General features: G+C 33.4%; 3 protein-coding genes and 1 long non-coding RNA gene across 4 annotated transcripts; 2 read left to right on the top strand and 2 right to left on the bottom strand.

The window, feature by feature from the left end:
* The first annotated feature begins 9,320 nt into the window (after positions 1-9,320).
* On the top strand, positions 9,321-9,816 carry LOC148770752 (uncharacterized). The gene is made up of 2 exons (XR_016031287.1): positions 9,321-9,425; positions 9,540-9,816. It is a non-coding gene; the product is annotated as an uncharacterized LOC148770752 (long non-coding RNA).
* A 2,518-nt stretch (positions 9,817-12,334) lies between these two features.
* On the bottom strand, positions 12,335-16,178 carry TET10 (tetraspanin10). The gene is made up of 11 exons (XM_012980840.2): positions 15,820-16,178; positions 14,748-14,860; positions 14,583-14,637; positions 14,385-14,440; positions 13,710-13,757; positions 13,546-13,594; positions 13,376-13,459; positions 13,218-13,285; positions 12,997-13,122; positions 12,823-12,898; positions 12,335-12,558 (listed from the first exon to the last, which is right to left on the bottom strand). Exons 1-11 carry the CDS (start codon positions 15,877-15,879, stop codon positions 12,493-12,495), a joined length of 801 nt encoding a protein of 266 aa, XP_012836294.2. The 5' UTR covers positions 15,880-16,178; the 3' UTR covers positions 12,335-12,492.
* A 254-nt stretch (positions 16,179-16,432) lies between these two features.
* On the top strand, positions 16,433-21,368 carry LOC105956881 (receptor-like protein EIX1). Its single transcript, XM_088818041.1, has 3 exons — positions 16,433-16,451; positions 17,910-17,986; positions 18,167-21,368. The coding sequence occupies exons 1-3, from the start codon at positions 16,433-16,435 to the stop codon at positions 21,260-21,262; spliced, it is 3,192 nt and encodes a 1,063-aa protein (XP_088674167.1). The 3' UTR covers positions 21,263-21,368.
* A 362-nt stretch (positions 21,369-21,730) lies between these two features.
* Positions 21,731-24,459, bottom strand: LOC105956927 (LIM domain-containing protein PLIM2c-like). The gene is made up of 5 exons (XM_088817766.1): positions 24,019-24,459; positions 23,344-23,440; positions 23,219-23,238; positions 22,928-23,014; positions 21,731-22,227 (listed from the first exon to the last, which is right to left on the bottom strand). Exons 1-5 carry the CDS (start codon positions 24,151-24,153, stop codon positions 21,988-21,990), a joined length of 579 nt encoding a protein of 192 aa, XP_088673892.1. The 5' UTR covers positions 24,154-24,459; the 3' UTR covers positions 21,731-21,987.
* Positions 24,460-24,842: the final 383 nt, after the last annotated feature.

Below are 24,842 nucleotides of genomic sequence, written 5' to 3' on the forward strand. Positions count from 1 at the left end.
AAGAAGCAGAGGAGAGCAGTGGATCCAGTGCTGGTGATGGAGGAGCAACAGCTGACACTGAAGAGACTTTGGAGATTCTACTTTAAATGTTTTCATGAACAATATTTTGATTCTGTTCTGTTGTTTATTTTTCCCCTGAACCTTTAATTAGGACTGCACTTTGATTATTTCTTGTTTAAGTTTTTGTTGGACTATCTTGCTGAATTTGTGTTGAATTTATCTTTCTATATTATTTTTGATATTTTCAAATTCAGGGGGAGTTCTAGCAATATCTCAGGGGGAGTTCTAGCTAAAATTTAGTTTTGATCAGAAAGTTAAAAAGGGGGAGTTTGAAACACGTTGTTATATTTTACAAAAGTGTTTTTTTAGCTCTCTTACTTTCAAACTAAATTTTAGTTATTACTTAGTGGGCTAAGTGTTATGACTTAGTGGGTTAAGTTGTGATTAGTGGGTTTAATTGTGGGTTTTATTTTAACTTCCTAACTAACCCACTAACCCATTATCTTGAGTGCTCTTGTGGTTGGTTTTCTTGCAGATCATGGGCTGAGGAGTGGAAGCTTGGCAAGTCTATAAATACCAAACTCAAGACTCAAGAACTCTACAGATTTCGAGGAAACAAAATAGAGAGCTGAAGTTTTATCTCGAGAATTTTAGAGTGTTTCTAGGATCTGTTGTACGTACTCTTTATGAGTACATTATTTGAAATCTAGAATTTTTAATATTTTTCTTTTAGTATCTAGATTTGATTGTAAGAATGATCTTGAAAAAGATTCATTCATAAGGAAGAAGTTTTCGCACCTCTTCTGTTTGTATTCTAAGAATACTGATTTTAATATATTTTTCCGTCCTGTAAAGGGCAAGTTCACAAGTCTTTACTTGTGAACATTTTTAATTCTGAGCGTTGTCTTTTAATCTTTATATTTCCGCTGCATGTTGTCTCAAGTGTCATAACATTTCAGACAACATCTCTGTATAATACGAATTCGGGACCATAAATTCTTTCATATTTCAATTATCCGGTATAAATACTAGTTAACTGCATCATTTTTCTCCACTTGACTTCGAAAAATAATCTACTTCCATATTTTTTAATTTATTTTTTAAACTATATTTTTTCTAATAAATAGATGGCCGTATTCCGCGCAATTCTTGAGCATTCTCCTACTCCTCGCGTCTGCGTCAGGTATAAATAAATATAATATTCAATTTGTTTTTTTTTTTCCCCTTTTGAATTAACAGTAGTTTGTATTTTTTTTTATTTTTTTAATTTTCTTGAATATATATTATTATTAATAATATTTTTTATTTTATTTAGGTATTGCGGTGAATAATAATATTGAAGGGCAGCCACAACAAAAATATAGGTGCAGTAGTATATTGGGAATATGTGGGAAAACACTAAGTGAAGATCAATGCGTAACATTATGCTTAAGCTGGTACAGCGGTACTAGTCCACACGCTTATTGCGCTGCACCCTACGACGAAATTTATTGTTATTGTAGACATGATTGCCTAAATGCCTAACTATTTTCTAATTTTATTATTTATTAATTGCTCCTTTTTTTTCTTTAACATATATATATGGTTTATTTTAAGTTATAATACATGCTATATATATGTTTCATATTAATTGAGGCGTTCGATGCGAATTCCATCAATTTCAAATATTTAAATTAAGGGTTAATATGCTAAGAGTCCCTTAAATGAAACTTAATTTGAACTAAATGACAACCTTAAATTCAATCTTTTAATTAAATCCCTATTTTGAAATAATACATGACCCACATCCCTAATTTTTATTTTATCCTCAGTTTGCCCTTATACCCTAAATATAATATCCCACGTTTATTCAACTAATCATTTTTTTTAGTTTTCTCTCTCGCATCTCGCCGCTCCCTCTCCCTCTCGCTCTCGCCTCTTCCTCTCAGATTTTTTTTTGTTTTCGCCTCTCACCTCTCGCCTCTTCTTCTCCCTCTCCCTCTCGCCTCTTTATCTTTCGGCAAGGCGTTGTGGTGGTCGAGGCGACGGCCAGGGGCTGCGGTGGTCGGCGGTGTTGGGGGCTGCGGTGGTCGGCAGTGTTGGGGCTGTGGTGGTCGGCGGTGTTGGGGGGTTGTGGTGGTCGGCGGTGTTGGGGGCTTCGGTGGTCGGCGATGTTGGGGGGCTGTGGTGGTCGGCGGTGTTGGGGGATGTGGTGGTCGGCAGTGTTGCGGGTTGCGGTGGTCGGCGATGTTGGGGGCTGTGGTGGTCGGTGGTGTTGGGGCTGCGGTGGTCGGCGGTGTTGGCTTTTAGGGTTTGACGGCTGCTGTGTTTAGGAAGGGTTGGCGAGATTGGGTGTTGTTGGCTGCTAGGGTTTGATAGTACACCGCAGTAGACTATAGTACACTGTAGTATACTATAGTTTACATGGTATACTACAATAGTCTACATGGTATACTACAGTATTGACAACAAATAAATTTTTAAAAAAAAAATATATATGTAGCTTGAATTAACAAAAACGAAAATTAATTTTTTTTTCGTAATTTTCAATATCATGTAAGATTTGTTTTTTAATAATAGTGTAAAAATTATAGTACACCATAGTATACCATAGTGCACCATAGTATTTTTAAAATTTGCTGAATTATTTAACAATTTTGTTTCCCGTAATTTTCAATAAGCACCATAGTATTTATAAAATTTGCTGAATTATTTAACAATTTTGTTTCCCGTAATTTTCAATAAAATATAAAAAACAAGGAAAAAAAACTGTTTATAATAATATAGAAAATGTTAGAGTGAAAATTGAAAAAATAAATATGAGTGAAAGGGCATTTTCGGAATAAATTTTATAAAGGATGTGAAGCAAATGTTTAGTTGAGCTTGTCATTTAGTTCTAATTAGGTTTATCACTAGGGACCTATATCTTAAGACCCCTTAAATTAAAGGTAAATTACAACCACCCATGAGTTACAAATTACGAAAAACTTCTGTGACTGGGTAATTACAATTGTCCATCAACTATGAATATAATCTTCTTACACGCTCATCCTTATGGTGTTAAATTTAATATAATCTTATAGACTCCGTGGAATGTTCTAAAATTTGTACACGTTTTGTGCAAAAAATGCAGTTTCTGATGCACCACAATCTGATATACACAAGCCAAAAACACATTTTATGACATCTTGCTTCAAACTGTGGAGCTCGAATGTGATAAAACGAGTACTAACTTAAGAATATTCTATATAATTTAGAAGATTCCACTAAATTTAACACCGCAATGATGAACATGTAAGAAGATCCATAGTTGAAGGGATTGTTGTAACCCAAATTATACCTTACATCATGGGGTGGCCATAATTTACCCTTTAATTTAATGCTTATGTAGGACCTTCGAATTAACATTATTGAAGATTAATAAATTTTGTATAACAATTAAAAGGGTAAATTACAACCACTCCGAGGTATGACTAAATTACGAAAAACTCCCTCTTGTTTGGATAATTATATCTACCTCTCAACTTTAAAATTTCTTACACCTCCACCCTTATGGTGTCAAATTCAATATAATCATCGGTATTCATTGGAATGTTCTCTGGTTTGTACTCATTTTGTGCAAAAATACAGTTTCTGATGCACCACAATCTGATATATATATATATATATATATATATATATATATGCCAAAAAACACATCTTATGATCATCTTGCTTCAAAATGTGGAGCTCGAATGAGATAAACGGGTACAAAATTGAGAATATTCTATATAATCTGAGTTGTTCCTTTAAATTTGAAACCGTACAGTTGACGTGTAAGAATATTTATAGTTGATGAGGTAATTGTAATTACCCAAATAAAAGGATAGTTTCGTAATTTGACCATACCTAGGGGTCATTGTAATTTACCCAAATTAAAATCACATCATATATTTCACCAATAATTTTTTGTAGAGAATCACATTATTGGAGGTCAACCAATTTATAATGACAGTTGTTTATTTTATTCCACAAAATTCAAATTTATGCATTTTTTTTTTTGTTTGTTGTTTTTGCAAACAACAAAAAGTTTATTTACAAAACCCCTGAGGTAAGATTTATTTACGAACAAACTCCTAACATTTTCCATATGTACATCCACCCCCGTAATTTTTAGATTCTCATATTAACACCCTTTTGAAAGACGGTGTATGTTAGAAATTTATAACTTTTCACACTTTAAAGTTTCCCCACGCAGCATTCCGTCTTACACAGCATCCGACAAAGTAAATCATCGACTAAAATAAGACAAATAAACATCGTACAGTTCTCAGTTCGGAGCCGGTTCGGATGTCAATGGGTAGTTTCCGGACCGGAACCGGGCCCTTAATAACATTGTATGATAAGGTTGCGAATTCAGCTATAGTGAATTATGTTTTCCCATAATTTCCCATCTAAATATTTTGTTTTTTTCATTTAAATGACACTTAAGTTCTTGAAAAATAAATTAGAAGTAGAATTCAGAATGAATTGTTACCAAAATCAAAAAAATTCGAAACAAAATCGGCTGAATCCGAAATTTCATCCTGGTCGATAAATGTAGATTGAATAAATTTTAATATAGCAATGAAGACGAAGAAATTGTATATACGAGCATCTCAAACAATTAATATAAAACATAGACAGACAATATCCAAAAGAATTATATATACGTTTAAAGTCGACGTATTAACTAGCAATCAATCGAACGAAATACGAATAAATCAAATCAATAGTAGAGCTCGACAAAAAAACTAAAAGAAAAACTAAAATGAACTAGATCGAGAAAACCTTGTTATCGAGTATTATATCCTAAACCCTAATGAACGAAACTAAAAATTTCCCGGTTAAAACGAAAAAGCAATCAAAGAAAAGCAAACAATGCACTAGAATTATTACCAATTAATACAACCGAATCGTTTGATATAATCGACAATGTCGGAGACGAGGATGTCGGCATCGAGTGCGTTGAGTACACGATTCATATCCATCAGGGTGAAAAGAGCCTCTCCGCCTTCATTGCGAATTTCGAAGAAACCCTTCCTAGGGGTTTCGGGGTTGAACACTACGTAGACTCCAGGAATTGCTTTCTCCAGCCCTTTCTTCACTCGTTTAGCCTTTTTCTTGTATGGTTTTGACTCCTTGCAGTACTCGATCACCACCAGAGTCCTGTATCCGTCAGAACATGCGGCGGCGGCGGCGGCGGCGGCGGTGGTGGCGGTGGTTTTGGCCTTCTTTTTCTTCCCCTTTCCGGAGTTAGCGGCGGCAGAAGAGGTGGGGGTGGGTGTCTTTCTCTTGGGTCGATCCTGTTTTCCGGCGGCGGATGTGATGCCAGAAGAGGTGGGTGTCATATCTTCGGGAGCCATGAAGCTACGTGGACTTAGGGTTCCACCGGTGCAGACCGAGGTGATGGGTGGAGGGGCGAATTAGGGGCTGAAGAAGAAGAGGAGGAATGAACCCTAGGGAAATTTATTTAAGGGAAATTGATTGGGAAAATTACATTTTATGTCCCTAAATTTTACTACTAAAACAATTTGTGTCCTCAAATATTTTAATCAACAAAATACGTCCTCGAACTTGCAACATTTGATCAAATTTATGTTCTGTCATTACGTCGTCGGCCAACTTCAACAGAAATTGCACATATGGCTCACGAGACATCTATCTGGCCGTTAAACGTGGTGTGGAATAACATATGGCATTGAAATGTTGACATAAACGAATGTACTAATTTCCCTTCACATTTCTACCTCACTTTTCCCAAATCACACTTCATGCTTTATCCCATAAACCCTAGTCATTCAATTTCAAAATATCTTTCAATCTCATCAACCCACTCTCAAATTTCCAATCCAATCTGCATTCTTGGTCGAATCTATGTGAAACTCGAAGTCATAAACCCATAAAAAAATCCAGACATTCTAACATTGCAAGAGTTCTTCCCTTATGAGAGGCCGAGTTGTTGTAGGTGAAATCAAAACTACCACAGACCTCCCAAAATCCCAAAATCGAAGTTGAAAGATATTAACTTTGAAAAAACTTACCCAAAATCAGAAATTGTTGCTTGATTATGATATCACTAGTCCACAAATGTTCGAAACCCTGCGAAATTAGGGTGGGGCAATCTTACTGTTGCAAAATTTCACCTTAATTTTGAGCTTTGTATAGGTAATTTGGGGGTAGGGTTTCTGCGTTTTGGTTCAATAAATTTGGGCGTAATGAAATGTGAGTGTTGGTGAGATTCAAATAGAGGAAGAGAGTTACGTGTCACTCCACGTCTTATTATTTCGCCAGATCGACGTAAGTAGTTATTCCACATCACATTTAACGGCCAGATAGACGTCACGTGAGCCACACGTGCTATTTCCGTCGAAGTTGGCAGACGACGTTAACGACAGAACATAAATTTATCGAAAGTGACAAGTTCGAGGACATATTTCACGGATTGAAATATTTGAAGACATAAATCGTTTTAGTGGTAAAGTTTAGGGACATAAAATGTAATTTTCCCGAAATTGATTCAAGGGAAGTTAAGACGAGACACCGTTTCTGCAAAAGATGGAGCCGATTTGGACTCTTCTGAAGTGGGGCCCCACGCTCGTTTTAATAATTGTTTTCGAATTATTTCAATTATTGTTATTACTATTGGTGGATTAGGGTAGAATATTCTCTGATAGGGGTGAACAAGTCGGACTCCTCAACCCGTTGAACTCATCAAATCGGTAAAAATTGTCCCGTTAGAACCGGACAGATGGATCCATCAGTAGGGTTGGGTCCTTAAATGGAGAAGATCTGTGGGTTTGGGTCTAAGATGGATTTAAATATTTTTAATACCCGTGAAACCCGTCCCGTCCCACCATACAAAATGACGTCGTTTTCTTTATATTATTTAGTATAATAAATTAAAAATATATAATACATGAATAAAATATCTATTACCTATCAAAACTTATACCTACAACGACGACATCGTCTTGTTTTATATATAGTTTCCCATTTTATTTTCAATCTTGTTTATAAAGCTTTGGATTTAGCTACTCTTTTTTAATGGATTTATGATTAAAACGTATTATTTGGATTTACTCGTGATATTTTTCATTGATCTTATTCACGTTTGTTTAAATTTAAGATTTTAAACATGGTTATTTCATTTCAATTTCTAAATAGTTTTGCGTAAAACTTATAAATTATTAAAAATATAACTTATTTAAATTATGACGAGTTTTGACTCATGAAGGTCGGGTCCTACTATAAATCCGACATGAACCCGTCTATCTTAAAGCCATCGAAGACCCATAAGTTTATTTCTTTAAAATCAAGAACCGTTAGTTGATGGGACGAGGGTGGGTTATGCTAGAACCCGCAGGTTTATGACCCGGGCACAACCCTATTCCCTAATGATAGAAACGGGTATTTTTTTTTATAATTAAATTTCATTCATACGGAAAGGAGAAAGTACAACGGTCAACGATGGGATCGCCACCGCCGCAAAAATAATTAATGGGTAAATATTAAGAGGAATAAAACCGGTCCAAGAAGTAGAAAAAGCCCATTCTCTCTTCTTCCAGCTTTCTTTATGATCAAAGTCTTTCTATTCTCTATCCTTCTAATTCCTTCTTTTCTATTATCTCTATTCTCTTGGTTACAGATATACAAATATCATAAATCAATATTATAGAAACTGTTGAGATCTGACAGTGAGGGTGGCCGTCTTTCTGTCGATCCTGTTTCCGACAATTTCGTCCAACATGATGGTTGAACCAAAAATGTTAAAAAATAGACGAGTTTGGGGATTACTTTCATGAGAGCGAAAATCATTTTAGTGATAAACTATAGGGACGAAAACTTTTATTATCCTACTAATTTTATAATGTTGTCACTACTTTACTCTAGATTATATATCTTTTAATTCATGGGAACAAAACTTTTTCTGAAACAAATTGATGTAACTCGGAGAAATCAACTATGCGCACAACGGCGTCAAATTCCGACGAATCGTTGTCGTTTCAGACCCCAAAATGGGTTTTCTTTTTCTTTCCATTTTCAACAGGGAAAAATCCTAAAAAAGTGTTTTTGATTTTTTGAGTTATTTGCATATAGTACCCCTGTAAAATCTCGAACGGCTCAAAAACCTAATCATCTTCTCCACCATGCACCCGCATCTTCTCCACTTCCAATCCGACCTTCTCCGCCGCCTTCACGACCTCGTACCGCTCAACCACCTTCCCAAACACCACGTGTTTTAGTTATTTTTTGTAACACAGGGGATTTTTTAGCCGTTCGAGATTTCACAGGGGTACTATTTGCAAATAAGTCTATTTTTTTTCTCATTTTAGTGAAAAATCAATTTTACTTTTGATTCTGGAAATTTAGGAAACCTCGGTTTTTTTTAATACATAAAATATAAAGTAAACAAAAAAGGAGAGTATAAAAATCATGTCTCTATCATGAAATCTTAATAAATTTATATAAAAAAAATATTTATATTTTTTCACATTAAATATATTCAAAGTATATAGTAATTTTTGAAATTGTAATAACTTTTAGTAGCGAAATCGAATTTCAATTCTGCAAATTGAATTGTTCTTATGATTTAAAATTCTATATGGATTATATTCAAGTATATTTTCTCATTTATGATAATTTTCATATTTTTCTAGTTTATTTCAGTTTTAATAAGATTTTAACATTTTTATTAAGATTAGGCTCTAAGTTCTCTCTTTTTTTCTATTGACCAAATCATATGGCAATGAAGTTCTGAAAATTATTATAAAAATATGATATAAAATAAAACTTATGAAAATCGATAATGAATTTCTGTAATTTGAATATTTTAACAAAATATGGTAATAAACTCTGCAAAATTGATAATCAATTTATGAAAATCAAAACATTTCATGTCGTTATAGATAAAATTACATACGAATAACTGTTTGCTTATAACCATTCGGTGCATTTACACTTGGATCTTTAGCACACGAATATTGAATGCAGTATCTCGAACACGAGATATTAAGACAAGATCGATCGAGCGTGTTAGGTAAATTTGGATATTGATTATGCCCAAAAAGTTGATTTTTCAAATTTAAACTCACATTAATTTTTTTCCCGAAGGAATTAAGTATACTTAAACAAATTTCCTTTACAACTAATTGTTTTTCTTTTCTTCAAATTATCCTATCAGAAACATTATCATGTATTGAATTGAAACTTATGATAAAATCACAGCCATGGGATATTTCCAGCAAAGAATCTACCAAAATTAAATGAAATTGTGTCAATTATCTAGTATAAATATTAGTTAATTGTCCCATTTTTTTTTCACTCAACTTTGAAATTAAAATCTACTTCCACAATTTATTTTAATAAATAGATGGCCCTATTCTCCCAATTCTTGTGCATTCTCCTACTCCTCGCATCTGCATCAGGTATATATAATTATATATTATAAAATATTCAATTTTTTTTTTTAAATTTATAGAATTCATCTATGATTTTTTTTATTTCTCATGTGTATTATTAAATTTTTTATATATAAATAGGTACGGCGGTGAATAAAATCGAACGGCCAGCACCAAAATATAGGTGCAATAGTATATTGGGAATATGCGGGAAAACACTTACCGAAGAGCAATGCGTAACATTATGCTTAAGCTGGTACAGCGGTACTAATCCAGACCCTTATTGCGCGACACCCTACGACGAAGTTTATTGTTATTGTAGACATGATTGCCTAAAGGCCTAAGTCTAACTATTTTGTAATTAGGGTTCTTTCAGAAAAACCCGATATTACTTCTTTTAATGGGAAGAAATTCAAAATATTTTGTTCCATTTGTGAAAAGACTCAATGTTTTAATTAAAACCGGACCGGACATTGAACCGGACAAGCAATTGGGTCGCGGTTGGACCGGTTCAGCCGGGGTCCGACCAAGTTTTTGCATAATATCTATTATGCAAAAACATAGAAAAATTAAATATTCTCCACCAATATTCAAACATTGAATTAAAATTATAGTTCATTTATCATGTATACCTTTATAGATAGTAATTTATTATGTATTAATAAACGTTAAAAGTAAAAATAACAAATAAAACAAGAAATTACAATAAGATTTCTATTTAAATTACGAAAGATACCATCAAGACCTAATAATAATTTGTGAAAACTACTTCATTCCTCTTACTATCTACCGCCGTCAACCGTATTCTTCTTTATCCCCGTCTATTTTTTTTCTCTCTTCTTTCTTTCTCAATTTCTCCCCACCACGATCTCTATTACTGTGCACTAATATTTTATGGAACCTCCTTCAACAAACCGAACATCCAAGATCAAGAGAAGTGTACAAATTTTCAGTTTTTTTCTTTCTCACTCTCTCTCTCTCTCTCTCTTTTATTTTTTTTTTTTTTTTTTGCACAGACCCGGTTTTTTGGGCCGGTTTTATCCGGTTCAACCGTAATTTCCACGGTTCACGAACAATTGACTCGGGAATTATGGATTTCCAGTTATTGAAGTTCAACCAGACCGGACTAGCCACTGGTTTGCGGTTGAACCGGTTGGACCGGCCGGTCCGATCCAGTTTTCAAAACATTGAGAAAAGTTTACAACCATTTTTAGTTATTATTTTTTTCCAATTTTGCCACATCATCATTTCATCATCCTTTTTTTTTCTTTTTCTTTTTTCGTTTTTTGTAAAAAAAAATTATGTATCAGTTTTATTAATCGACTATAAATTATAGTCGATTAAGGAAAGTCGACTATGAAACATAATCGATTAAGGAAATTCTTAAAAAAAAATTGTTTTTTAGTTTTTTTTTTCTCTATCAGATATATTAATCGCCTATGAAGTATAATCGATTAAGACTCTGCTACTAAAAATAACAAATCACAATTGCAAAAAAATGCAAAATCAACTATATTTTACAAAAATAAAAATATACAAACATTATAATTGATTTATACAATTGGAATCCATAAATTAAAAAATCCAAAAAAATAAACATTTGAGTCAATTAACCTTAATCGACTACCAGAGTATAGTCGATTAACTTAATCGACTATTGAACACGTACGTAGTCGATTAAGGTTCCAGTCCGCAGAAATTTCTCTGCGCGCCGTTCTCTGCCCGATCTACCAAAAACCTTAGATTTGCCTCCCCATCATCAACCACTCCTTTACAAGAATTAAACTAAAAATCCGAAAAAAAAAAAAAAATTACATGTGACTATATTTGGGAAATCCAAAGGCAACAATCCCAATTCCCAACACCAACAAGATTGAACCAAAGTCAGTGAAAAATAATTTACAGCAAACGTCCGACGAACAAATCGAGAGCATGAAAAATATCTCAAAAAATAAATAATAACAAACAGAGGATTTGTGAACCAGAGGATTTATCATAATTAGTATAATTATAAATAATATTAAGTATGATTAAAATAATTTTTTTAGTTAATTTTTTTTATTATTAAAAAAATAAAAAAGTAGTATAATTATAATAATATTAAGTATATTAAAAAATAATTTGTTTCGTTAATTTCTTATTTTATTATTAAAAATTATAAGTAGTCTATTTCAAATTTATAATTATTTTCAGCCCCAAAGGATTTTAAAATTTCAATTTTCACCCCAAAATAGTGTTTTCCGTTACTTGCTAACGGATATGTAACGGTGGGGACCAAAAGTGTTTAAAATTGAAACTTGGAGGTGAACTTTGTTCACTTTGGAACAAGGAGGACCAAAAGTGAAATCGGGCCAAACATGAGGGACCAAAAGTGTAATTATCCCAAGGTTTACTCTTATTATATTTTAGAGGGTGTGTTTCCTTAACTTCATTTCCTAGGTGGGGGATCCTTTATATAAACTAAAATGTATATATATATATATATATATATATATATATATATATATGTTTCATTTTATTTACAAATTATAAAGACAATTGTTTGTTTATTTTATTCCATAAAATTCAATTATGCAATTTTTTGATTGTTGTTTTTGCAAACAACAAAAGTCTTGTGCTATTTAAAGTATGTAACAATATTGAACTTCAACGGTAATTTTTACAAGGGTAAATTACAACGATCCACTGAGGTAAGGTTTATTTAAGAACAAACCCCTAATTTTTCCATATGTACATCCACTTCCCTGTAATTTATAGATTTCTTACATTACCACCCTTTCATAGGGAGGTGAACGTAAGAAATTTACAAACTGCAGGGGCCGGATGTAATTTCTAACAAATAATGGTTTTTTATTGGTAGTTACAATGACCTCATGGAGGTGGTTGTAATTCACCCTTATTACAATTCATTCTAAAACATAATTGAAAACATCAAATTTTCAGAGACTAGATTCTTTGATTAAATTAACAATCAAATCAAACTCAAAGTAATAAAATCAAAATTTTGTACAACTCTCTAATCATTCTTAGCTTTACAACAACTCAATACAATTTCAAATCACCACCGTAAAAATACGTATATACGTATAACTTTTCACACTTTAGAGTTACCCCGCGCAGCATTCCGTCTTGCGCAGCATCCGACGAAGTAAACCATCGACTAAAATAGGACAAATAAACATCATAGTAAAATAATCAAGATGGAAGGTGTAATAAAATCATGCCTCGTTTGGTTACGGACTAAAGTATGATTACAAAATAAGAGTTCATTCTTTCCAAAATTATCGAACGGACCCGAAAAACTACCGGACTAACCAAATATTAAATAAAAATCGAATTATGTAATTAATGACGGCTTATTTTGTACGATTTTATGAAAATATATAGATGAATAATAAATAGTAAGGAATGTGGTTTTTTTTACCAGGACGACGAAGAGGATAACATTGAAGATAGCGACAACCCTCCACTCGATTTTCATGTACTGCGCAACTCCAGCCCTTGTAAGTGGTAATAAAAAATCGAACAAATAATAAATAACATGAATGTAATAATTTAATTGTTAGCATATTAAACAGTACTATTAAACAGTACTCACTTGCACGAATCGCAATTATAGCATTTGATAGACTTTGCGTTTTTGTAAAGTTTGCAATCTCTGTTGGAACTGATCGGGTGGAAACTCAGGTCGTAAAACGAGGCATTCACCGCAGGATAACCACAACTGAAAAATATATATTAGCAAAATAATAAAACAAAAGAAATTAAATAGGAAAAAAAAAAAAAAAAAAAAAAAAAAAGAAAAACCAGAAACCCTACTCGGATGGTGGTCGACAGCAGCCAGCTTCAATCGGGCTTAATTTTGCCAAATTAAATTTCTTGAGAGTCTGCAATAAACGAGGTCAAAAACATATATGAGGTTCGATAAAATAAGAGAAGAGGATACGAGCTTAATTGATGTAATATAATGTACGAACCCGGTATCTTCTTGAAAGGTTGTTGCAGTCGTCGGATTTGACAAGACAACTTTTGAGGTGGTCCCAATTATGGGAATCGTTCAGCTGAAAGTATAAATGATTTCATGGTACGATTTCTTGATTTCTTGATTTGGAATGTTGCACGAAAGTATAAATGATTGAATGCTTACGTGTTTCAGAAACCAGGAACTATAATCGTGAAGTTGATACTCTTTGTACCTAAAACAGCAGAAAAATACGTATAAATCATTTTATTTGATGCATTATTACACACGTACAACGTAATAATCATATATAAATCATTAAAAAAAAAAAACACTAAGAGTTGTCGTACCTCAGACCGGTTACATTATGACCAGAGCAGTTATTTGTTACTATAAACCTACAAAAACAGACACCAGGAATGACAAGTGGCGTGAAATAAAAAAATACGGAGCCTCTATTTTAGTCAATATCTCGATCGATCACGTAGCTAACTTTTTAGCAGTTAGGGAAACGACAAGTATTCAAAAAAATAAATTAATAAATTAAAAAATGGAAGAGGTTTCTTTTATCGAATACAACCTCCGTATAAATCAAACAATTGTCATTCTTGAACTCCGATTATCAAATTTAGGGTAATTTCTTCCTAAATCTCGTTTTTTTTCACGAATAATACACAAAATAATAAGATTATTAAAACAAAAAAGTTACAAAAACTTGTAGTTCGAAAAATCCAAACGATTGTTAATCGATGATGCTACAAAACGGCAAGTTGCGTCAAAATATCAAAATTCAATGTCTTTAATTAGCTACTACATTATGCTCTCTTCCGTTTTTGCAATTTTTAAGGTTATAAATTTGAAACGACGCATCTGCAGTCGGACAAACCAGCAACAACAGTACATATACCACACTCATTAAACCAAACACGGTAAAATTTAAGGATAATATTACCTAAAAGGTCCAATAATCGTAAATCAAATGAAATAACAATTTTTTTTTTTTATTTTCACATTAATATACTTACGCCAACACCGTGAAGACCAAAATCGCTACCAATATTATGCAAAGCAGTGTCAGATACTGCAATTTACATGCTAAGGAAGAACCGAACAGAAGTACGACGAAAGAGAAAACGAGCAACAATCTATAAAAATAAATAAATAAATAAATAAATAAATAAATAAATAAATAGATAGATAGATAAAGAAGCTGCCAAGGATACAATCCATAACAAGATTGAGTTGTTCTTCCATGCGCCCAAAAACCCGATTATTGATCTGAAACGATTATTAAACAACACACACAGACACATTGGTGGCACAAAGTAAGATACAAGTAAAATTACAAATAAAAAAAAAACAAGTATATCGAATAAAGGGGAACTTACACTACAAAGATTACAGAACCGAGGCCTATAACCGGCAATGTAAGTGATCTCTTACAGCTGTCGTGGTGAGTGCTCATCCACACTCCAAAACCTATCACTCCCACAGCTATTAGCTACAAAAAAAATTAAAAAATTAAAATTAAAATTACGGGGCCCGTTTTCGTGAAAAGAATGAAATTTCAATCAAAACATGATACAATAATTTTGTTGGAAGTGCAATCATATATGTAGTCAGTGTTTATAACATTTTTAAACTTGTAAGGTTTTCTTCTTACACCAGAATTAACTTTGTAATGTCAATACATTGCATAAGAACTTAAGGCCTCGTTTGGTTGACAAGATATACGATTAAATAATCTAATGAAAATCCAATTATTTTATCGGACTCCAGGACGTCAAAAAAAAAACTCCCTAAAATGCAAGATAAGCTATAACATAATATTTGCAGGTCGATCCGACAAGTTATCGGGGATACCAAACATCAAATAAAGTCAAATTATTTAGTTAATTATAGTTAATCTCCCCAACCAAACGAGGCCTAATAGTAAAAATCGACCGATTAGCCTTACCAAATGACGTTATAATTACCCCCAAAAAAAAGATTCAAAAAAAAAAAATTTGTGGAGCACACCTAGGGCCTTGTTTGGTTGCCAAGATAAAATTAGCCATAATACGATTAAATAATCTAATGAAACCCAATTATATAGTTGGACCTTCGCATGATCCAACACAAAAGAACATAATATTTTCGGGTCGACCCGACAAGTTATCGAGGATACCAAACATCAAACAAGTCCAAGTCCAATTATTCAGTTAATAACGGTTAATCTCCCCAACCAAACGAGGCTTGAGAGTTAAAATCGACCAATTAGCTTTTACCAAATGACACTATAATCACCCCCAAAAAAAATTCAAAAAAAAAACTATCAAACGGTAAGAAAACAATAACAATAATACATAAATAAATAAATAATTAAAGAAAAAACCCAAGAAACAATGAAAGAATAAAAACGGAATCTTTGAAAATGCAAAGAATGAACGAGAGAGAAAAAGAAGAAGAGGGTTTGCATACAATAGTGAGAAAGTTGATCCATCGGATTAGAAAAGTGCTTGTTCCTGACCCTGACCTCATTGTTTTTTTTCTTCTCTCACTAAAAAAACCTTGCTTAGATTCTGCTCTTTCTCTCTCTAGAAACTATTCAAGAAACACAGACAGAACACGCACTGAGAGTAGCTGAGGTTTGGGTGTATTATTAATGAGAGAAGAGAGAGAGAGAGAGAGAGAGAGAGAGAGAGAGATGGGAGCTTCAATTGAAATTGGTAGTAAGGTGCGCTTTGCTGCTGCACTGTGCAAGCAAGCAAGAAAGGGATATCGACAAAGAAGACAAGACAAACTGATTTTTCCTTTTTTTTTTTTTTTTTTTTATTTGTGGATATTGAAATGATTGTATAAAAAAAGGAGGGGTATTTTGGGTAATCCAGGGAGTGGAAGGAGGGGTGATATGGGAAGAGAAAAAAAAGTGCCCACATGGTTAAATGGAGGTTGTTGAAAATTTGCCACTTAATTGTGCTGGCTTTTGTAATAAATTAATGACTCTAATCCAAAGTTTATGGCTTTGGTCAAAAGAATCAAGACTAAGTTTGACTCTTGTCATTGTTTATTATAGGGTCTAGCTATTTGATTAATGGGGCAATTTGTTATAGGTATTGTTATAAGAGATTTTATGTGTAATTTTCAGTAAATATATTGGTATTATTATGTCATAAATATCCATAATAATATATGGAAATAAAAATCTCCAAAATAATAGTCTATTTTGTATGATTTTTAATATTTGTATTCTTCATTTCCAAACCTTTAATTAATTTCAGAAAAATAAGACGCTAGATAAAAATTGCTTCGTTCTATATTGCCATAGATAAGAATCGTTCGCAACTTGCAGTTTTGAAATCTATGTTTTCGATTGCTTCATCCCTACCCTGTCATAGTTAAGAATCGTTCGCAATTTGTAGTTTTGAAATATCTATAGCTAATAATCATTTGCAACGAGCCGATAGAGAACATATACTATAGAGAGAGAGAGAGATTCCAATTTTCAATCCAATATAAGTTCCGGAACTTTCAGTTTTTTTCGAATATTACTCTTAAAATACCAAATTTTATTATGTATTTTACATTTTAGATGACCAAAATTTGAAAGGAAAAAATGCACATCACCCTCTATAATTTTTTTATTTATTTTTTTGCACTTTTTCCCCTAAAAATTCCAAAAAGTGATATTCCCCCGTTGAAATTTTATTTTGGTTGCACTTTGCCCCAAAAGCCAATTTTTGAAGGGCATTGTGCAACAAAATAACATTTTAAAAGGGCAACGTTTAAAATAGAACTCCATCATTCCCATTTGATTTGTCTTTCTAGAGAAAAGAAAAAAAAAAGATATTTCAAAATAATTGCCACTTTAGGATTCCAATGAAATATTTATTGTGTTTTTCTCAATTACACCCTTACTAGTCTTAAGAGAATTAATGGTAGAACATTTTTAAAAGTGGTTTTTCAGTCATTTTATTATGATTTTTCTAGAATCTATGCACATTTATTAGTTTTCTTAATATGTGTGAATTAACGTAAAACGACAATTAAAATATGAAGGAGGAAGTAGTATTTTTAAGGGGCAACGTGCAACAAAATTAACATTTAAAGGGGCAACATGCAACAAAATACTCAAATTTTACCTTCTAATTTCAGACGTATAAATGCAAAAAACAAAAATCATACTGAATAACTGAAAAAACTAAATTTTCTTACATACAAAAAACAAAATATTTTTTTTCCCACTAAATTATTAGTTTGATGGATCTTTTATTGTAATTGGTCAAAATATTTGGTATTAAATCTTTTACATTGGGCATCTTAAACTTTTGTAATTTTTTTCTCTTTTATCTTAACAGTCATTTCTTATTATAATATTATTTTCATGCATTAAATTAATATTTTTTTAAAAATGTTATAATACTAGTAGATATTATTATTATCTCCCAAAAAAAAGGGAGCATATATTTCAATTTGAACACTCAGAGTCAGAAGTCAACTGGGGTCCACTCCATAGGTAAAAAAAGTCAACTATCACACACATATTTTTTCATATAATAATTGGTGGAAAGAGACCCATTGCCTCAAAATTCAACTCTTTCATTACTGTCGATCTGTCATATGTGGACTACAGAGTTTCAAGCTTGAGGTGAGTTGCTTTCAAATTTCTTGATCTTGAATATATATATATATATATATACATACGTATGTTTGTGTAGTATACTTTTAACAAGTATTTCGGTTAGAAAATTTGAGCTGAAATAGTGTTGTTGGTATGAAAATCTTCCCTAAATATCTGTTGTTTCTTTCTCTGGTTCTGTTCACACAGTTGCTCGAATCCACTTCGAGCAATCAAGAAATTGCAGTCAAATGTTCGGACAAGGAAATAGCGGCGCTCCTCAAGTTCAAGGCCGAGGTGACAGATGACTACGGCCGTCTCTCTACATGGGGGGAACAAGATCACAACGACGACTGTTGCAGCTGGCAAGGTGTTCGATGTAATGCCCGAACCAATCGCGTTGCGTCGCTGGCTCTTCCGGGCCCGAAAGTCGAGGACTTCACCCTCTCCACGCCTTTGAGAGGTAACATTAGCCGCTCTTTGATTGAATTGGTCGATTTGAATTATCTTGATCTCAGTAACAACGATTTCAGCACGATCCCGATACCCGAATTCATCGGTTCTCTTGGCAAAATAGCCTACCTCAATCTAAGCCGATCGAATTTCGTCGGCTTAGTGCCGCAAAATCTCGGCAATTTGTCCGTGTTGAGAGTTCTTGATTTGAGCGGTAATGAGCAGGTTTCTGCCGAAGACCTAAATTGGCTCTCGGGTTTTCGTTCTTTAGTGCATCTCGATCTAAGCAGGCTCTATTTTTACAAGGTGAAAACGTGGCTGCGTGTAATAAACGAGCTGGCGATGTTAGAACATTTAAATTTGGGAAACTGTGGTCTCCACGAAACTCTTCTAACTTCGTTTTTCCCTCCGACCAACGGCTCTAGTCCTCTATCTTTTCTTGATCTCTCTAACAATAATCTCGACAGGTTTTCGATCTTGCTTTGGTTTACCAAGTTTAGCAATCGTCTTACGTACATTAGTTTCTCTAGTAATAACGATGAAATCGATAGCGCTGAAGCTAAGATACCCGATAGTTTGTGGAATCTGACCTCACTTTCGTATCTTGATCTCTCTTACAATAACCTTAAACAAGAAATCCCTAGTGCTTTAGGCAATATGTCGTCTCTTTCGTATATCGATTTCTCTGCCAACAAATTCGAAGGTTCGATTCCTTACACTCTAGGAAATATGGTGTCTCTTTCGTATTTAGATCTCTCTAGTAATAATCTCGAAGGTGGTTTTCCTAAATCCAACGGCAACCTCAAAGAATTAGTGAGACTACGTTTGAACGATAACAAGTTGGAAGGCGACTTAACTTATATGAACAACTTCTTGTCGAATTCCACCAAGTTAGAGTTTCTCGAATTAAGTAGGAACAAATTTTACGGTTCGTTACCCCCTTTATCAAGATTCTCGTTTCTGAGAATCTTGAGTCTCGATAGTAACCAGTTGAACGGGTCATTCAGCGAAACGAGGCTAAATCTTCCCGATCTTATAATCTTGGATTTGTCTGGAAATCGACTTACGGGAGAATTGCCCGATCTTGCATCGTGTTCGTCTTTAGAATTGTTACATTTAAATGATAACATGTTCGACGGGACTTTGACTGAAAGCATCGGACACCTCTCGAAGCTCAATTCTTTAGATCTTCACTCCAATCGATTCGAAGGCACAATGTCCGAAAAACATTTCTTCAATCTCTCACAATTGGGAGTTTTGGACTTGTCTTTAAACTCGAATCTCACCTTAAATATCTCCTCCGAATGGAACCCTCTTTTCCAACTAGGTACGATCAAGCTGTCCTATTGTAAACTCGGTCCGAATTTCCCTAAATGGCTTCAAAAGCAACAGAAAATTTTCCATCTCGATATATCCAGTTCGGATATCTCCGACACCATTCCGAATTGGTTTTGGGAAAACTCGCGCATTCTCGATTATCTGAATATCTCGCACAACAAAATTTCTGGCGCCTTTCAAAAGCTATACAGCGTTACTGTAGTAGACGTGAGTTTTAACGAATTCAATGGGTCACTTCCAATTTTGCCGTATTCCATGCAAACGATCGATCTATCAAGAAACAGGTTTTCGGGCGGGCTTTATTGGTTTTGCAATTCTACTTACGGAGGGACGATTGCCGATCTTTCGGACAATCTTTTATCAGGAGATATTTCAAAAGATTGCTTTAGGAATTTGGTCACTCTTGATTACCTTAATTTATCGAACAACAATTTTACGGGCGAAATTCCGAGCTTATCCGACGACTGGTACTGCACTTTCACTTCGTTGCATTTACGAAACAACACTTTTCGTGGAGAAATTCCTTCGTCGTTGAAGATTTGCGATCGTTTGCAAATCTTGGATCTTGGAGAAAATTCCTTCACCGGAAAAATACCCACATGGGTCGGTGAAAAGTTTCCTGATATGGGTATTTTGAGCCTAAGATCGAACGAGCTAAACGGTACCATCCCTTCGACTTTATGCCGTTTGCAGAACATTCAAATATTGGATCTTTCGGTGAATAAATTTTCCGGAACTATACCGAGATGTATAAGCAACTTCACTCTAATGGGAGCAAAACCAGGCTCGAATCGATGGCTCAACGGGCTTCGATTTCTTGTAATTCCTAAAGCAGCTGCGTTTTTCTACGACAACGCGTATATAACGTGGAAAGGACAGGTGTCCACATACTCGAAAACTCTTGGACTTTTGATAGTCATTGATCTTTCGAGCAATGATTTTACCGGACAAATCCCGCCTGAAATAACGGGTCTTGAAGGACTTGTCGCGTTGAATCTCTCGAGGAACAGCCTAGTTGGAACAATCCCACAAGATATCGACCGTTTGGATTTACTGAACTTTCTTGATTTGTCGGAGAATAATATCTCGGGGAATATTCCGTTGGCGGTTTCGAGGCTGAGCCACCTCGGAGTGCTGGACTTGTCGTTCAACAATCTGTCGGGTCGGATTCCGTGGGTTGACCATCTGTTGACTTTCGATGCGTCTGTCTATAAAGGGAATCTTGGATTGTGTGGGCCCCCACTTGCGAAACTTTGTCCTGGAGATGAGGTGTCAAAAACTCCGAGATCGGCAAATCCCGGTAACGAAGAGATTGAGTTTGGGGAGAATGTAGATAAGTTTTTAAATCGAGGGTTTTATATTAGTTTGGTGCTTGGGTTTATTGTCGGATTTTGGGGTGTTTTTGGGAGTTTGTTTCTTACAAAGTTTAGGTTGTTGATTGGTGTCGAGCGTTGGTTTCTTGTGAAGATGGGAGTCGAAAAAGGTCGTTTGCGACGGTATTTCCAGAATCAATAAAGATTGGTATTTCTCCAATATGTATTGTAGATGGAAAGTTTAGTTTTGGATTAAGAATCTTGTAATGTTATTGAGATGTCTTAAATCCAATTTCAATCTCATCAAATTTCACATTCTTTCACTAGTGTGTGTGTGTGTGTGTGTGTGTGTGTGTGTGTGTGTGTGTGTGTGTGTGTGTGTGTGTGTGTAATCATTAAGATTTGATGTAAAAATCGCATTTTTATTCTTAATATCTCGATTATTTTGATCGTTATTCAAGCTGCATTGGAAAACCGATGAAAATATTTGATTCGGATTACGGTAAAAAAAAAACCGCATTGTACATGTATAGACTCAATGAATTTGAAAGTAAACGTGAGTCTCGTAGATGCTACACCTGATATGCTACACCTGATGTAAATACACCAGATTCAGACACATATACATATTAATCAATATAAAATATGTATATATTTTACACGTGTATGGTAAGATATAATCCGATGAAATCCACCGGATGAAGTAGCATTTAATAACCCATAAAACATGGATCTAATTAATAATCATCGTTCAACAAAACAAATCAAGACTATTTTCTCGATAGAATGCGGTTGCAAAAACAAAACAAAACAAAAAAACAAAAAAATGATAAAAATATATATATATATAAAGGAAACGATAATAAATTCAATGGCAAAAATCGAACAAAACTTTCATTTTTTTTTATATATTTTTCTTTCCGTTTTCTATGTCTCTTCGGCGGGTGCGGGGATATCGAGGTCGATTGTCTCGGCGCTATTTTTCCGGTGAGAAGTAGTAGTCTCGGTGAGGTGAGCGTAGCTGCCCTTCTCCTTAAAGAGCTGAGCAAAATGTGGCTTGCAGTACAGAATCCCGTCTAATGCAGCATACGACGACGTATTGAGGAAGCATCCCCCATGGGCACATTTGAAGCATGACTTGTGGTAGAATTCACCCTCCATTGTTACCTACAAAATCCCCCGAAAATAAAATAAAATAAAATGAAATATTCGATTACCGTCTTAATTAACTAAATAATCACTAGCCAATATTCGATCAAATTGACAAGTAATTTGAGTAACGGGTAAATTACATCCGCCCCTGAGATAATTAATGTCTGTTTATGAAAAAAAAGACCTCATGTTTTCATAATTAAATCCACCCTGGCAATTTGTTGATTTCTTACATTGACACCTTTTTGTCCGAGGTGGATGTAAGAAATTTACAAACTGCAGGGAGCTGGATGTAAATTTTAAAAAATGAGGGATTTTTTTGTAAATAGACTTTACCTCAGGGATATGGTTGTAAAAATTCCCAAAATTTATAATAAAATAAAATATTCGGTTACCATCTCAATTAACTAAATATTCATAAGCCAATATTCGATCAAATTGACAAGTAATTTGAGTAAATGGTAAATTACATCCACCCCTCAGGTAAAATTTATTTATAAAAAAAACCCCTCATGTTTTTATAATTACATCCACCCATGAAATTTGTAGATTTCTCATATAAACACCTTTATGTAAGGGATGGATGTAAGAAATTTACAAACTGCAGAGGGTTGGATGTAATTTCTAAAAATTAGGGGGGTTTTTTGTAAATAAAAAACTTTACCTCAGGGAGGTGGTTGTAATAAATAAACTATAAATGAAATTTTCAACAAACCTTCTCCAATGGGTAGACTGTCTTTGCACAGACAGCACATTTGTCTTGAGTTCCAGAGAAATATGCAGAAACTTTACTGGAATTCTTCTGCAATTTAAATATTGTGATAACATAAATATATAAAATATCGAAAAATTCAATATCGATACGATTTTTCTTCTATATAAGTACAAGTACATGCATTCTTATATATGTAACGTATCCACTACGTATACGCTACGAACGCAATTTTTTTTTTTCCGATTTATTATCAGCCGATTTTAAGGTTGAAGAGATTAGAATATCGCGTACCGTTTCTCCGTCTTTTTCAGCTGAAAACGAAAAAACAAAAAAACAAAAAACAAAAAAAGAAAAAACAATTAATACATAATATTTAAAGAAATAAAATAAATATTATGTAGGAAAAGAAAGCTCACAATTCTTCTTAGCAGTGAAGTTTCCATTTTCTTTGAAGAGTTGCTCAAAGTGAGGTTTGCAGTATAGTTGTCCCTCCACAGCAATGTAGTTGCTAATCTTTTAAATATTAAAAATCAAAAATAAACAATTAAATCAATTAAACCAAATGTAATTTTACCATAAACATGTATTGTTAATTATCCAATTTACACGCATCCACATGTGTAGGTTTGTGATTGTGTGTAAATCTACGGTGTAATAAAATCATTTGATGCCAGGTGCAGGATCTACAAAATAATTACCCATTGTGTCCCATTTTCTACGTTGTTTTTTGTTGTTGTGCACATATTAAGAAAATCAATAGACGTGTACAGATTATGGCAAAAAAGAAAAACATATAAAATCACTAAAATATCCTTATAATTAATTGTTTCTCAGTTAATTAATTAAAAGTGATAAATGATAAAATTGAAAATAGTGCAATTAATGCTTCATTGGAATCGCAAAGTGATGAATAATTTATGACAAATTTTTTTTTTCAAAGAGATAAATAATATTGGACAGATGTAATGACTAACAATTTGTCTATAAAGCCGATCAAGTGTTTATATTCTTATAATGTATTTGATCCCGAGAATCGTCGTAAAAAAAAAAAAAAAAAAAAAAAAAAAAAAAAAAAAAAAAAAAGAACGTACCGCAAGACGACCATTGCAATGGGTGCATTTGAAGCAGGTCTTGTGGTAAGGGATTCCATCTGCAGACATCATCTCAACAAAATGCACAGTTTTATCGCAGGCCTTGCATTTCTGTGTGGTTCCATACTGAGACATTTTCGATCGAAAATAAATAAATAAATAAATTAATATATTTCTTTACGAACAAAAAAGGAAAAAAAAAAAAAAAAAAGAAAATTCAGTTTTCAAGAGTGCTTCTTCCACCACAACTGGGATTTTGAATTTGTTTATTTATTTTATTTTATTTTATTTTATTTATAGAGGTGGAATAAAATAAACTCTCTTGCAATTGCTGTGTTTTGAATTATTTTGAAGCTTTTTATTTTTACTGTAATGGTTAAAAAGGTTGGGGTGAAAAGTAAAAACCAGACAAGTGTGTAGTGGAGCAGAATAATTCAGGCTAATATTAAGGAAATAAAGCAAATGTTTGAATGGAGGAAATTTATTGAGCCACAAATGAGTTAAGTGTGGATGTGGTAAATTGTTGAATTAACTTTGTCACCTCATAAATTACTATGTATTTGGGATTTTTTTTTATTAAGTAATTCCATTCTTTGAAACTATTTGCACATGTGTCTATTTATATAAGTGAATTAAAATAAGGTCAAATGCAATATTAGATTAAAGATTCAATTCTCTTTGACATGTAATATTGATTCCCTCAAATATCATGCAACACAATATATCCTTCTTCATTCATCAATTAATTGTTGAGTTTATAAAGAAAATAAAATAGAAAAGTACTTGAACCCATATTTTTAAATTAATATCGGATACACAATTGA

The sequence above is a fragment of the Erythranthe guttata genome, chromosome 5, assembly GCF_056151865.1.
Source record: "Erythranthe guttata isolate IM_541 chromosome 5, IM_541, whole genome shotgun sequence".
NCBI classification, from domain to species: domain Eukaryota; kingdom Viridiplantae; phylum Streptophyta; class Magnoliopsida; order Lamiales; family Phrymaceae; genus Erythranthe; species Erythranthe guttata.

Bases quoted from the DNA above. Each gene is read 5' to 3' on its own strand.
- LOC105956881 (XM_088818041.1), top strand. The intron at 17,987-18,166 runs GTGAGTTGCTTT...CTGTTCACACAG, and splicing joins TACAGAGTTTCAAGCTTGAG to TTGCTCGAATCCACTTCGAG.
- TET10 (XM_012980840.2), bottom strand. From the start codon at position 15,879: ATGAGGTCAGGGTCAGGAACAAGCACTTTTCTAATCCGATGGATCAAC. The intron at 13,758-14,384 runs GTAAGTATATTA...CTGTTTTTGTAG, and splicing joins TTGGTCTTCACGGTGTTGGC to GTTTATAGTAACAAATAACT. The intron at 13,460-13,545 runs GTAAGCATTCAA...TTATACTTTCAG, and splicing joins GTTCCTGGTTTCTGAAACAC to CTGAACGATTCCCATAATTG.
- LOC105956927 (XM_088817766.1), bottom strand. From the start codon at position 24,153: ATGTCTCAGTATGGAACCACACAGAAATGCAAGGCCTGCGATAAAACT. The intron at 23,441-24,018 runs GTACGTTCTTTT...AATATTTAAAAG, and splicing joins ATTGCAATGGTCGTCTTGCG to ATTAGCAACTACATTGCTGT. The intron at 22,228-22,927 runs GTTTGTTGAAAA...GGGATTTTGTAG, and splicing joins CAGTCTACCCATTGGAGAAG to GTAACAATGGAGGGTGAATT.